Raw genomic sequence first — 14444 nt, forward strand, 5'->3', positions numbered from 1 at the left:
CCAGATTATCATTAAGGCATACTTCATAATAAAAGGATCACTAGATTCCATCAAACAAATGTAGAGTGATATTTTACATCTTACCTGCAGACATTAAAACAAATGCAGAAAACAAAGCAATCTCATCTTCTGTCAGGTGCATAGAACATAAGCTCTTTCCAAATTCAAACACAAAACTAATGAAGTCTTCACAACCTGCCAAAAGGAAGGTACATATCATTCAGGATTTCTGATGAGACTGCTTCAAAGTGATGGGACAGTTATTTTACTCTGATGGCGGAGGCTAATGGATGTGAAATACCTACAAGACCAAGGCTCCTCTCTTTAAAGAAGTATGGATTGGTGGTAGTTGCATAATAAAGTTGAAGCTAGTAGCCCATTATGGGCCATTTTTATACACCTCCAACTTTCCCCAATCTTCCTAAGTTTTGTGACTTTTTCTGGTAAATTTGGTGAAAAGAAGATCATTTTATAACTTAAAGTCATTTCATAGATGTGAACTACCACTACGCTTGCCAAATATCTAAAAATTTTTGGGCTGACTTGATCTCCAAATGACTTGGCCTAAAAATTTAAAATTGGTTTTGTTTTATTGATGAAGGAAGTGCCTTTGGTATTTTTGGGAGGGGGTGCAGAAAAATGCATAAGGAGTTGTTTTAAAGTGTATCAAGAGCAACTGTACTATATATGCTCATAAAAATAAAATGACCTCCATCTGACTCCAGCTGCTGGGTAGTGTCAGAGGGTGAGACAGGAAAAGGAGGAAGGAAGAGAGAGAAGACCCGGGGGTGAAATAGGGTGGGACAGCAGTATGGGAAAAAGCATGGATATAATGGGTTGGGGACCTAGCGGACATGAACTGGGGTAGACGTGGCTCCCAGCCTCAAAATGGGACTAGCTCTAGAAGATCCAAGAGGAGGAGGAACATGCAGAGGAGACAGGACACTAATGGGGCAGGACAATAGTGATGAAGTGGAGTGCGGGGAACCCAAAAACATAGAGGGCAAATGAAATAGGATAAAGGAGACAGCCATGGAAGAAGGTGCAGGGAACTGAGGGAGGCATATAGGGTGTATGTACAGGGAACATACGGAAAGAGAGGAGGACAGGGAAAAGCAGAGTGCTGCAAGATTTTAATGTGGATAGGCGCCTCTCCATCTCTTCTTCCTTTCCCTTCCACCCCCATATGCCATGCAGGTATAACTCAGATTACCACCACTATCATACATACTTCCTACAATCTGCAGGAGGGGAGCCCCGCTTTAGAGGGCCTTGGAAGATTTGTTGGAACAGGGCTTTCCCCCGCAGTCTTATACACCAACCTGATTTAGAGTTTTTTGATGCTCATGGAGAACAAATTTAAAAGGTTAAGGTTGAAAGTATACATACAATATTACTATCTGAACTGTTCATGTCCATACTTTGTACCTTTGGGCATTTTAAATAGGTGCAGAATATCTGTAAAATGATACAGCCAGTTCTTCACTGCCATTTTATCCTTCAGCACTCTATGTTATCTTATCCAGTTTACACCCCATATACAAACTTAATAGTAACTCCCAGATAAAATTGACAAAAATACACACAAAAGGTCAAAATAGCAAATTAATGAGAAATTGAAAAAAAAAAATCCATTTTTAGTCAAGTGATCTACTTCCAATAATCTCTCAGCAATGTTATTTTCATCTTTGTGTACATATGTTCTTGAAAGATTAAAAAAGAAGACCGGCAGCTTTGGAAGGATAACATTGTGGTGTCCAAATTCACCCAAGAACCTGCTTTTCTGTATAGTTAGAATATAGCAAATATTACTCCAGTTATCAAATCTGGGTGCCTAAACTGGATGCATATTCAAATTAGTACTGACCTGTTTAAAACAGGTATCTGGGTGCCTGATCTGAACACCAAGGGCCCAATTCTGCATTCTGTTACATGATTTCAATTTCCATTGAACTCAACTGGTCCCCAAATTTAGTCAGCCAACTTTAAGAAGTGGACCCATACATAGTACCTTACATAATAAGCAATCCAAGACTATCTAGATTTTGAGTTACCTTTAAACTTTTCCCTTTGTATACCTAACACAGTGTTTAAGTCCCAGTCTATTTTTTTTATATGGTCCGCTTTCAGTTTCTAACCTCTTTTCTACTTGTTTTTATACAGAGTATTTGAGATTTTCTTACCTAGTGACTTGAAAACATCTGGGCTAGCGTACTTGCCGTCAAAGTACACTGTGTTGTTTTGGGAGTCAAAGGCACGGCACATTCTGATAAACACAACCTCTAAAGATCCTAAATGCAAACAATACACAGATTTGATTATTTTAATAGGGATTTCAGTTACAAAGAGCAAAATGGAAGAACTTTTAAAAAAGGTCCAGTACTGTAGTGGTTCTGCAATTATAACTGAGAATGGTTTGATTTACCATGAGCATTAAAAGAAATCTCTAAAGTTAGTTATATCAGAATAAATCCAGTGTACCTCCACTGAAGTCAAGGCAATTAAATTGGATTTACACTGGTGAACATATAAGAACTTAACCATTTATTTGTAAACCACGTCATTTCTATAATACCTTCCCTATAACAAAGTCTGAACTTTTACCTGGAAAAGAGCTATTCACTGTTATCAAAACAAATCAGAAATCTATTTTATGTGCTCGACCCAGTCATTTGTACCCACACAATACTTCCACTGTTTCTAATGGAAGCTCCACACAGATACATACATACGCTTCCATCCAGAACATCTAAGATGAACACATGTATCCAAGGAAAGAGCTATAAACCTTGTTAGGTTGTACTGAAAGAAACACAAGGAAATATCTGAAGTCAAAACTGACTTCAATCATTTTACTTACATAGCATTTCCCTAGGTTAAAAGCTCGTTAGAAGCAGGCCTCAGAATTCACCAACATACCTGCTTTTAAAAGCACGATTTGATCATTTTGACACAGTTCCATAAAGCCATCAATGCGTTTGGCAAACTCCACGACATACTGTATAGCTTCTGTTATTTTGACTGCACATAACTGCCACATTACCTCCCTCTGCTGTTGAAGAGAAAGGGATAAATCACTATTCAAGCTTGTGTAAGCTCCTTTTCATAAAGGAAAATGAAGTTGAAAAGCAAAGCAGAGCCCCCAAACCTCGCCAGCGTTCATGAGTATAATTTAGGAGGTGGAGAGGGTAAACGAGTTTCTTAGAGGTATATGTATACGTGCAGCACTCATTTACTGTTGGCCATAAGATCTAGTCTGGGACTTCTTGTCTCAAGAGACAAATTCTCCCCTCAGATGCCTGGGTACTGCTTCCAGTGATTTACACTGGATGTGTATGCGTGCAACAGAAGGCAGAACTGGACCCAACAGACATAACTAAGCTCTCAAAAGTAATTCCATGCTTCTTACCAAGTACTCTGTTTCCTACTGAATTTAAATCAAATAACAAGGGGATCTTAAAATATATATAATCACATATTATTTATGGTATTGGTAACCAGTCATTTGCACCACAAGCGTCTCAATAATTTAGAATGAAACTACCTATGTAGTGTAAAAACTGGGACTTTTTAATACGATAGACATGCTGCAGAGAACACAAGAAATATTTATCTAAACAGAAGTGGGTTTAATAGTACTTCCCAAGAACTGTTTCACTAGTAAGTGCTTTGTGACATTCAGATGGAAGGTGCTATGGAAATACAAACGCTAATTACACATCACAAAACCCCTTTGAGGAGGACAGCATTGTGCTACCCACTGTACAGGTACACCGAGGCACTGTGAAATTAAGTGACTTGCCCACAGTTGCAGAGTGACTCAAAGGCAAAACTGTAAACAGAAACCAGGAATCCTTACACCCAGTTCTAGGATTTTAATCTCCAAACAGAAATGCACTATCTTAAATAACAATTAAATAATAATTAACCCTCCGCATTACATATTAAGCAGCCAGTGCAATTTAGGAGCCAGATTACAGCATGGCCCTATATTGTCATGCAGGAATGAAAACAAGAATAAGACACTTCATTCCCTGGTGCAGCCTCCTTGCACTGTGGCTGGAAGTGCAAAGCATTGGGTAATCCTTCCCTTCCCACACCCATCAAATGGTGGGCAGAGCCTCTGCTGCACTTCCCAAAACTGCCCAGTGCAGCTGAGCTGGCAGAAGTGTTGAGTCCTTTACCAAGAGTAAAAGTTTCTTTAGCCATATAAATAAAAAGAAAACAAAGGGGAAAAAGTGGGACCACTAAGCACTGAGGATGGGGTAGAGATTAAAGAATTTAGATTTGACCCAACACCTAAATCAATGCTTTGCCTTAGTTTTTAACATGGGTAATGGAGGAGCTTGGGGGCAGTGGCAGGGTGGCTAATGGGAACAAGGATTTGGAAGTAGAATCTACCACATGTGAGATGGCAGGCAAACTCAAACAGCTTAATGGGACCATATTGCATAGCCCAGATAATCTCCATCCAAGAATATTAAAGGAACTGGCACATGAAATTGCAAGCCGAATAGCAAGGAATTTTAATCAGTCTGTAAACTTGGGAGCAATACCCTATGACTGGAGAATTGCAAATACAGTACCTATATTTGAGAAAGAAAAAAAAAAGTGATCTGGGAAACTACATGCCAGTTAGTTTGACCTCAATTATATGCAAGGTCTTGGAACAAATTTTGAAAGAGAGAGTAGTTAAGGAAATACAGGTAAACAGTAATTGGGATAAAATACAACATGGGTTTACAAAAGGTAGATTGTGCCAGACCAATCCAATCTCTTTCTTTAAGAAGATAACTAATTTTCGAGACAAAGGAACTGCAATAGATCGAATCTACCTGGATTGCAGTAGAGCTTTTGATGCAGTTCCACATGGGAAATTATTAAACTGGAGAAGATGGAGATTAATACAAGAATCAAAAGGTGGGTAAGGAACTGATTAAAGGGGAGACTACAATGAGTCATGCTGAAAGATGAACTGTCAGGCTAGAAAGAGGTTACTAGTTGAGCTCCTCAGGGATTGGTCTTGGGACTGATATTATTTAACATTTTCATTAATGATCTTGGCAAAAAAAAGTGGAAATGAGCTAATAAAATTTGCAGATGACACAAAGTTGGGAGGTATTGCCAATATGGAGGAGGATCAGAATATCATACAAGAATATTTGGATGACCTAGAAAACAGAAGTAATAGAAATGGGATGAAATTTAATAGTGTGAAGTGCAAGGTCATTTACTTAGGGACTAACAACAACAATTTTTGCTGTAAACTGAGGATGTATCAGCTGGAAGCAACAGAGGAGGAGAATGACCAATATAGCAAGTCTATCACAGTATGATTATCAGACGTGATTATGAAAAAGGCTAATGCGATCCTAGGATACATCAGCCAAGGTATTTCCAGTAGAAATAGGGAAGTGTTATTACCATTATACAAGGCACTGTTGAGACCTCATCTAGAATACTAAGTCCAGTTCTGGTCTCCCATGTTTAAGAAAGATGAATTCAAACTGGAACAGAGGCAGAGAAGGACTACAGGATGCTGAGAAGAATGAAGAATCTACCTTACGTGAGGAGACTTCAGGAGCTTGCAGGAGGTCAGACTAGGTGATCATGATGGTGCCTTCTGGCTGCACAGTCTATGAGTATTATACTACTGGTTAGGGCTAGAAGTAGAATGATTGTCCCCTAAGCTCATGGGAGTGCAGGTACTGCTCCCTCTCTGCATCCATGGGAGCTCACATCCCTCTCAAAGGGACAGGGGGATGGCCATGACTCCCTCTCCACACGGAGTTGTACATGGTTTGTGCAGTCTGTGCACCCACCATGCAGGCAGAGACGGGGTTTGTCCCCAAGCGCGAGGAGCAGGAATGGAAGAATGGCTCAGAAAGCCAGTATCAGGAATGAGGGCCTACAGCAGAGCTAGTCTAGAGCTCCCCTCTTCCCCCCCCCCCCCCCATACAGCTGGCCTGCAGCAGGCTGCTTGATTAGCCACGCAACCTGATCGACTGTTGAGGCTGGCTTCTAAGCCAGCAGCAGCAGCTCCTCGCTGACTTTGCAATGCTCATGCCCACAACTGTGCCTGCTCCTGTGTTACATGGTTCCTGCTGCTCCTGTCTTGCACCTTGTCTAGCCTGAGACTCCAGTTCTTGCCCTCTGATTTGACCCTTGGCTCTGGCTTCTGACTACAGGCTCCAGCTTGACCCTGGCTACTGACTACAGTTCTGACCATAAACACTAGGCCTGCCGCCTTCTCCAACAATTAGACTAGACTGCCCTCATTCCAGTTGGCTGATAGTCAGTTTCTTCCCAAGGTTTCTCCCAGGGCAGCATAACTGTACATCTCCCCTTACACAAGGCAGGGACCAAATGCACAAACAAAAAATACATTTAAAAAAATACAAATAAAATGCACAAATACTCCAGTATCAGGGGGTAGCCGTGTTAGTCTGTATCTACAAAAACAACAAAGAGTCTGGTGGCACCTTAAAGACTAACAGATTTATTTGGGCATAAGCTTTCGTGAGTAAAAACCTCACTTCTTCGGATGCAACCGAAGAAGTGAGGTTTTTACTCACGAAAGCTTATGCCCAAATAAATCTGTTAGTCTTTAAGGTGCCACCAGACTCTTTGTTGTTTTTACAAATACTCCAAAACACATACACTAAAAGAGAATCCGGGAAAGCAGCAATGTTGAAATGGACCCAAGGGTAATATCAAATTGCACATGAGTTTGCATGTAGGCTGTTGATTGAGCCTGACCCAGCTAACCTTTTATCCGAACCTCAGCTTTATTAACAGTATTGCCAGCTTTCAAGATTTTAACAGTAGTCTCATGATACTTGATACATTTCTTAAGCAACAGAGGGTCCTGTGGCACCTTTGAGACTAACAGAAGTACTGGGAGCATAAGCTTTCGTGGGTAAGAACCTCACTTCTTCAGATGCAAGTAATGGAAATCTCCAGAGGCAGGTATATATCAGTGTGGAGATAACGAGGATAACGAGCAGAGCACCTCACCCTCCCTGATTGAACTAACCTCGTTATCTCCACACTGATATATACCTGCCTCTGGAGATTTCCATTACTTGCATCTGAAGAAGTGAGGTTCTTACCCACGAAAGCTTATGCTCCCAGTACTTCTGTTAGTCTCAAAGGTGCCACAGGACCCTCTGTTGCTTTTTACAGATTCAGATTAACACGGCTACCCCTCTGATACATTTCTTAAAGCACTAGCTCCTGGAGTCAGGCCATTCTAAGAGAATCTCAGATCTCATTTAAAAAAAAGAAAGTTTCCACCCCTCCAGGTTGTGGAGAAAAGCTTGAAAACATGAAAATGAAACATTCAAAAACCAAAAGAAAAATACCAAGACCCAAATCTTATGGTTTTTAAATTAAATTCATGATTTTTTGGGACCTGACTCATGATGTTTGAGCACTTGGGATTTGAAATACAGCATTAAGATATTAGGCCATTTATTGATACAGCTTGATGTCAACATAAGGAAGACAACACAGCCCACGTGTCCTCATAGATATGTTCAGCAGTATGACATGGGTGACAAGAACCTGGGGTTTCTGAGTCTGGCCCTTCTAGTTTTTCTTAATCTTAAGGATTTTTGGTGCCTGGGTACACCACAAATTAAGCAACAGAAATGTAAACAGGACCTAGCTGTAGGGAGCACTCATTTCACTAATCCAGAGACTCATTCTACCATTTAGGAGTGGTACTCACTGGCTCTGTCTTTCTAACCATTGTTCTTTAAGCACAGGTAACCAGGAGTATGTGCCACACCTGTAAAAACCCCACATGCGAGATCCAGAGAAATCACTACCCACTTGCGACTTTTCATTCCAGCTTATTACTAGTGACAAGTTAAAGGTGCAGGGTACATACTTCTCTCCTGCATACAAACCAACCAAAATTTCCTACTGGAAATAGAAAAAAATTGAAAACGCTGAATTTAACAGTTAACAGAATGTTATAAGATTAACAGCTTTAAAAAACCCAAGAAGGTCTAAAGACGGTATTTTATTATACCTTGTTCTGGTAGTTCTCAATTTCTTCCTGCAGAAAAGTCTGCCATGTTATCTGCTGTAGCTCTTCTCTCAAGTACTGGCAAGTTTCCATGTGTGACTTTGAAATATTCTGTGCAAGATGTTCTAGAAGGAAGAGTAAGAAGTGGCATGCATTAAAAGAGCAACGCTATCCCTGTGTGATTTCTGTCCAGCAGAAGAGTGAACTGCAGAAATTACGATTAGAAACTTTAGTTATTATGAAAAGAACCTTAATCTATTTTCTGATAGTTCCAATAGCTCCTTGGATTATCCTTTTGAAAAATATTTTAGGACGTTTGCAAAAAGATACAAGTAAAAAAAAAAAAATTCTGGTCCCTAAGGGTATGTCTATACTGGAGCTGGGAGCAGTTGTGGCAGTGAAGCAGCTCAGGCTAGCCACCTGCGCTTGGACCAAGGGGGTTGGGCAGACTTGGGACACAGGTGACCACCCCAAGCCCCAGTCCTTGCTGCAACATCCACACTTCTATTTTCAGTGCGCTAGCTCAAGCAGAGCTAGTGCGAGTCTGTCTACCTGGGCTGGGAGGCATGTTCCCCGCTGCAGCGTAGACATACTGTAAGGGGCTATTTATACTGCACCTGGAGGTGTGATTGCAGCACAAGCTAGCTTTAATCTAGCTAGTCCAGACACCAATAACAGTTGAACCATAGCAGCATGGACTTTAGTGCGGGCTAGCCACCTGAGTAAGTGGGCTGCTGCAGGGTACTGCTATTGGTATCCAAACTAGCTAGATTAAATCACCCTGATTTAAATTAAAATTAAAATACTCCTGCAGTGTATACATACCTAATAGCTCTGAGAGTGTTCCCACAGTGGTCGGAGACCATCCAGGAGAGGGCAGTGTACACCCATTTACGTATGTTACTGGTTCACAAGTGCAGCTATAGGAAATTTTCAATAATGAACAAAAACTGGTAGATTTGCTCTGTTATTAGTTCATTACCAAGTTAAAGCTTAGTTAAGATGTCTGGGTGAACCTGGGCTGAAGTAGGCATACTGAGATTTGAGAGAAACAGCTCCTCTCTCCAGGAGCAATGATTGCCAAATAGGTTTTAAGGGAGGAAAACCCATCTGAAACTATGTAAAGGTAAAGCTCCGTGGAAACTTGAGCAAGCCTTGTGATCGGCAAACTCACAGTTTCACCTTGCTCTCGATGTAATGTACTGTACTAGCTGGTGGTCTTGGTGTTTTTACTGAGATGGAAACCTGCCTGGGGAACTGGGCAAAAAACTAAACTCCTTACTAGGAGCCACAGAAAAGTGGCCCAGGAGTCAATGGGCCCATCAGTTTAGGGTGGAGGCACATTAGTGGAGGTGGGGTGATGACAGCCCTGCTGGTGCTGTAAGCTGCTTCATGAATAAACAGCATTTCTCACCACGGCTGTCAAACCGGCATCTTTCTCCAGAACTAAATCCATGAACATTTGAAATAAGAGAAATGTTTTCTTTAAAAAGGAATGTAAGGTATAGAGGACCCATCCTGCGAGATATCAGCTGGGACACTGTATCATAGAGGCTGCCTCCTTGGCAAGTTTCTTTTCTCTAGGGATGATTTTTTAAAAATAAATCTTGGTAGAGAATACACTTTTTAGGGACCCAAGATAAAAAATTATACAAATGATGTCTCAAATTTTCCTTAGTTTTAAAGTAGTAGTGTAGCCATTTCGACGTGATGGAGGTTTACATACAATATATTCATTCTAGAGACCATCCTTCTTTTGCCAATATGCTTTGTTAAAACACATCTGAATGGCTTATCAATAACTGATTTGTACTTATTTGGGAGGAGGTTTTTCAAAGGCAGACGCCTAAAAAATGTGCCCTTAGACGTGCAACCTGCCCACCCTTATTTAAGCACATAGAAACAGATCTATCAAAGAGCACAATCCTGGTCCCCCTACTTGCACAGTTCTGCAATCAGTGCTTTCTCTGGCTAAACCACCATGAACCTCTGGCCCTAAAATGACCTGAATGGTCATCCATAACTCCCCTTTTAAGGCCCCTTGAGTCAGCTTTTCTGTGAAAGCTGTTTCTTTGTTTGAAAAATTCTTTAAATAATAAACTCACACTACAAAACAGGTTGTTTCACATCATGCTAAATGGACTAATTGAAGCCCTTTCTCAAGAGCAAGAAAATTCAATAAAGGTTTAAATTACAACCTTCAATAAAAGCTGATCATATGCACCATCTAAATTACACAACATAGGGTATAAAGTGGTTGTTGCCACCACAGCTTTCATATGCTCCAGCAGCAATTTCATACATATATACCCTTAAAAACAACATTAGAACCTAGTCACAACATCTGACAGCTCGGGGAGGGGGATGTATTTGCAAGATACACTGGGCTAGATTTGATAGCGTGGCTAAGCACAAATCTAGGCCTCAGTTCAGGAAAGTATTTAATCACGTGCTTACATACTTCCATGAAGAGGGACCCTAGATTGGAAAATACTTAAATATGGTTATTACAGTGTTTGGCCCTGTCCATGTTGGCCAGCCAAACCATATTACAAACCAGTTTAAAAGATAAGTAACGTAATAAACCACTACTTTAAGCCAGGCTCCAAACTCAGCATCTCACTTAGGATGAGCTAGCCTTCAATTCCCTTGCCTTTGTCGGGTTATCCTTTAATAATCACCCATGAAAACACACACACAAAACCATTTGACTGAGACAAAGCTGCTGGCATAACCTTTATTTTCAGATTTCTTCTTCTCATTTTTACTTATCTAAGACTCAAATTATTTGAATTGAAACAGGGACATAATCCTCTGGTTGTAATGTCACAACAAACTGCGCTGCAGAGAACTGGATTCCACAAGCAGAGGAGGAGGACTTCAAACAGGAGTAACAAAAAACCTGTTTTCATGCAAGATGTCCCTATTAAGAAAAATAGGGAGGGGGAAATCAAACTTGTGTTATGCTGATTTGTCAAAGAATATGATATTTTCCAAATAGATTGTTTTACTTTTAGTGATGTTGTAAATGAGTATTTAGCATGAGTGTTACAGAAATAAACAAAACAGGTATTTTAAAACCACTGGTTGCTCAATTAAGCAAACCGGGATTTAAAAACCACTTGTGTAATGCTGGCAAACCACCTTACAGAGCCCTTCTTAAGACAAGTCACTAAAGTACGTTTGTGGAGTTCAGTACTCAAGAAGACATTCAGGGAGAAAAATGTAGGGCAGAACATGCTAAGTAAAGCTGTCGTTATAAGGGCCCTAGGGAAATTAACAGAACTTCCTAGAATTCATTCCCTAATGAATTTGGGACCAGATTCTCCTCTACTTCATACTTTCTGGAGTCACCTGAGTAAACTGGGTATAAAAAGCCATCAAATTAGAATAGCATTCTGGACCCATATGTCACAGGTGCAAATGACTCCAAAATAGTAGAGAATCAGGCCTATTCATTTTATGCTGGAAAATAGAGTAGAGATGGGAAAAATATTAGTCTGATAATTAAAAAAAATGATGCTGTTCTTCATCAAATAAATTACTCAAGGAATATTATTTGCCCAGTTCTAAAAATAATTTTATCTAACTGCCAGCATTCGTGATTCACCCCACCTCCAATAGGATTCTAAACCAGGGGAAACCACCCAAATCCCACCAGCAAGGAGCCAGTGGAATTTGCTGGTCTGATTCTGTATGGTGCTGAGTGCCATCAACTGCCAGCTGAAGTTCAGGGTGCTGAGCGCTTCATGGAACAGTTCTTACAGCTTTACCAAAACAGCAAGGCTGTGTGTAATTTTAGAGCAGCATTCACAGAAGGCTAAATGTGTTACTCTGAATCCAAAGGGTATTATTAAAGCAATTACAATGGAAACTTTTCTCTCTTATTACCTAATTCTGCCATGGACACAGTTGGCGAGGTCTCCCCATTTGTAAAAGAACAATAAGGGAAGAAGCCCGATGCTGGTGTGTAGTCACATATTGGTTCTGGTTTGATTCCATTAATATCAAGACCCGACTGATCTGGAGAAGGTTGTATGTCTAAGTAGAAGCTGCTAACTGCAGAGTCTGCTTTGCTACCTTCAGGGGTATGCCCATCAATGTAATTACTGAGGTCATCATGTAGCTCTGTTAGCCCATTGGTGGTGATACTGTATGTTGGTGTCAGTGGTTCTGCCTCTCCAGGTTGCTGTTGGTGATCTCGCTGTTGCTGCTGCATTCGATGTTTCTGCACCTCTGCGTACAAGCTGTCCCTCTGTTTTTTTGACATTCGACCAAACTTTACAGCTGAAATATATACACAAAACACACTTTATTTCCATACATCACCACTGCACCATAACCATCCTGAGAACTTAGATCCCAGTGATGAACACATTACGAAAACCTAGATCTGTGCAAATATCTCCAGGTACCTACAGGTACAGTCACAACTTAACTACCACACTTCCTGCTACATCTTATATTCTTTAAATGGCAGTTTTAATAAACCATTTAATTTAACCATTTGCTTTTATTGTTATTTTGATAGTTCATTAGCTCTCCAACTGTATAGATAATAGATCATATTCATTCCAGGTTCACCTCCACAGATGTCAGAGTTACAACATCCAGGCAATCAAATCTCATCACTGTTGGATGGCAATTAAAAATGAAATTTGATGGTATGACACCAGTAGCACAATTCCTATTGCATGTACACATATAAGCGTAGCCAACATATGATTAGGTATAAACTGGTGGGCTCTGCCCAGAAGAGGCTCAAATAGCAAGTTTTTTAGAAATCAGGACTGAGGTGCATGGAAAAGCTATAGAGCCAGCTTACGACAACAGACATTTATTAGTGTTCCAAGTCTGTCAGTGTGACAAACAAAGACATTTACTCAATGATTTATAGTAAATAAATCCACAAGATAAGTATGCTGCATGAAAAGATATATTCATGACTTGTGAACTAGCACATTAAAATCAGAAGCAAAAGACTTGTGTTGGCTTGGCATCAGTAGTTTTGCGTATGACAGCAGTTCCTAAGAACATGCTATATATTTTCTGGGACCGATATCAGCTATAAAGGCTTCATGTTTTTGGGAAGAAGACTATCAGCACATGTGTTTCTGTAGCAGGCCAAACAACTCCAAGAAACCTAGCCACTTATGAGACCAACCATTAGAGATTTTAAATAACAGTCAGGCATTTAATCCCACACGAAAAGTAAGTCAAAGGGAGTAGGGTCCCATTTATTATGTGCACAGAGCAGCACATTGTTTTCAGAACATTTGGGATTATGGACGTGGGACATTGCTGACAATATTAACTGAGAAAAGACTGAGCCAGATCCTCAGCTGGCCAATGTGGCGGCAGCTCCAATGAAATCAATGGAGATGCACTCATTTACATCAGTTGCGAATCTGGTCTTGTATTCAGTAATGTCCTTAAAATGTGTTACGTGAAATATTGCCTGTCCATTGTATTGCATACAAGGTGTCATGCATGCATACAAGGTGGGTTTAGTATGGAAAGCACTTAACATTTTGTCTTAGGAAGACATTGACTGTCCTGTTTAAAGGAAGATATAAGGTTTCTCTGTCTCTTTGCCAAGAAAAAATATTTTAAGTATTTTCATTCTACAACTTTACTCTTCCATTCTCACAGATTGTACATATCCAAATATTTGACTCATTCGTGAATTGTAAATAATTTGGGTCTATGCTGATCTAATGATTAGAGTTTTACTTGGAACAGTAAGAATCTGAGTGTAATAAACACACAGAGCAAATGTTAGGACAGTTAGACTAAAAATGGCATCTTCATGGGGTGACCAGGGACAAGCAACTATAGCAAATGAGGAGAAAAAAAAATCGAGTAACTGTTTAGCTCTCTGATAGCACTGACAGATTTTCATTATAGAATACAGTATATAAAAGCCACTGGGTATTCTCAGATCTGAACATAGCATTCAGTAATTTTAAAGTTCTACATTAGGATTTGTTTGAGCAGGCATTGTACTAAGTATTATTTTTCACATGCCAATCCTGGACTAGCAGTGCTCACCATCTCGAGACATCCCCACAGCAAGGCATTTCTGCAATCGACAGTGTTGGCAGCGGTTTCTACTAGTTCGGTCAATCAAACAGTTCTTCTGACGAGGACAGGAGTACGTGGCATTGCTTTGCTGACTCCTCCTGAAAAAGCCCTGTGATAGAATTGCAAAATACACAATGCTATTAGTCACTGGATTCATAGGACACCATAGGCAAGATTCTGAATGGTATTCACACTTAATGGAAAATTGCATTTAAGAGGAGCCCATTCATTAAATTAAAGAGCTAACTTTTTTTCCCTGAGAAAAAAAATTCTTTTCTAAAAAAAACTTTAAATGAGAAAATAATCTGAGGCAGGAAGTGTTTAC

General features: G+C 40.1%; 1 protein-coding gene across 3 annotated transcripts in view; it reads right to left on the reverse strand.

Annotated features, from left to right (window-relative positions):
* RORA (RAR related orphan receptor A) overlaps nt 1-14444 on the reverse strand; it is a 558226-nt gene that overhangs the window by 13756 nt on the left and 530026 nt on the right. For all 3 annotated transcript variants that reach the window (XM_054042166.1, XM_054042165.1, XM_054042167.1), the window contains 6 exons: nt 14087-14228; nt 11927-12322; nt 8039-8160; nt 2920-3052; nt 2184-2291; nt 85-195 (listed from right to left, as the gene is read on the reverse strand). In XM_054042166.1, the coding sequence (XP_053898141.1) occupies nt 85-195; nt 2184-2291; nt 2920-3052; nt 8039-8160; nt 11927-12322; nt 14087-14228 (1012 nt within the window). The remainder of the gene's footprint in view (nt 1-84; nt 196-2183; nt 2292-2919; nt 3053-8038; nt 8161-11926; nt 12323-14086; nt 14229-14444) is intronic.

Source organism: Malaclemys terrapin, chromosome 10 (genome assembly GCF_027887155.1).
Source record: "Malaclemys terrapin pileata isolate rMalTer1 chromosome 10, rMalTer1.hap1, whole genome shotgun sequence".
NCBI lineage: Eukaryota > Metazoa > Chordata > Testudines > Emydidae > Malaclemys > Malaclemys terrapin.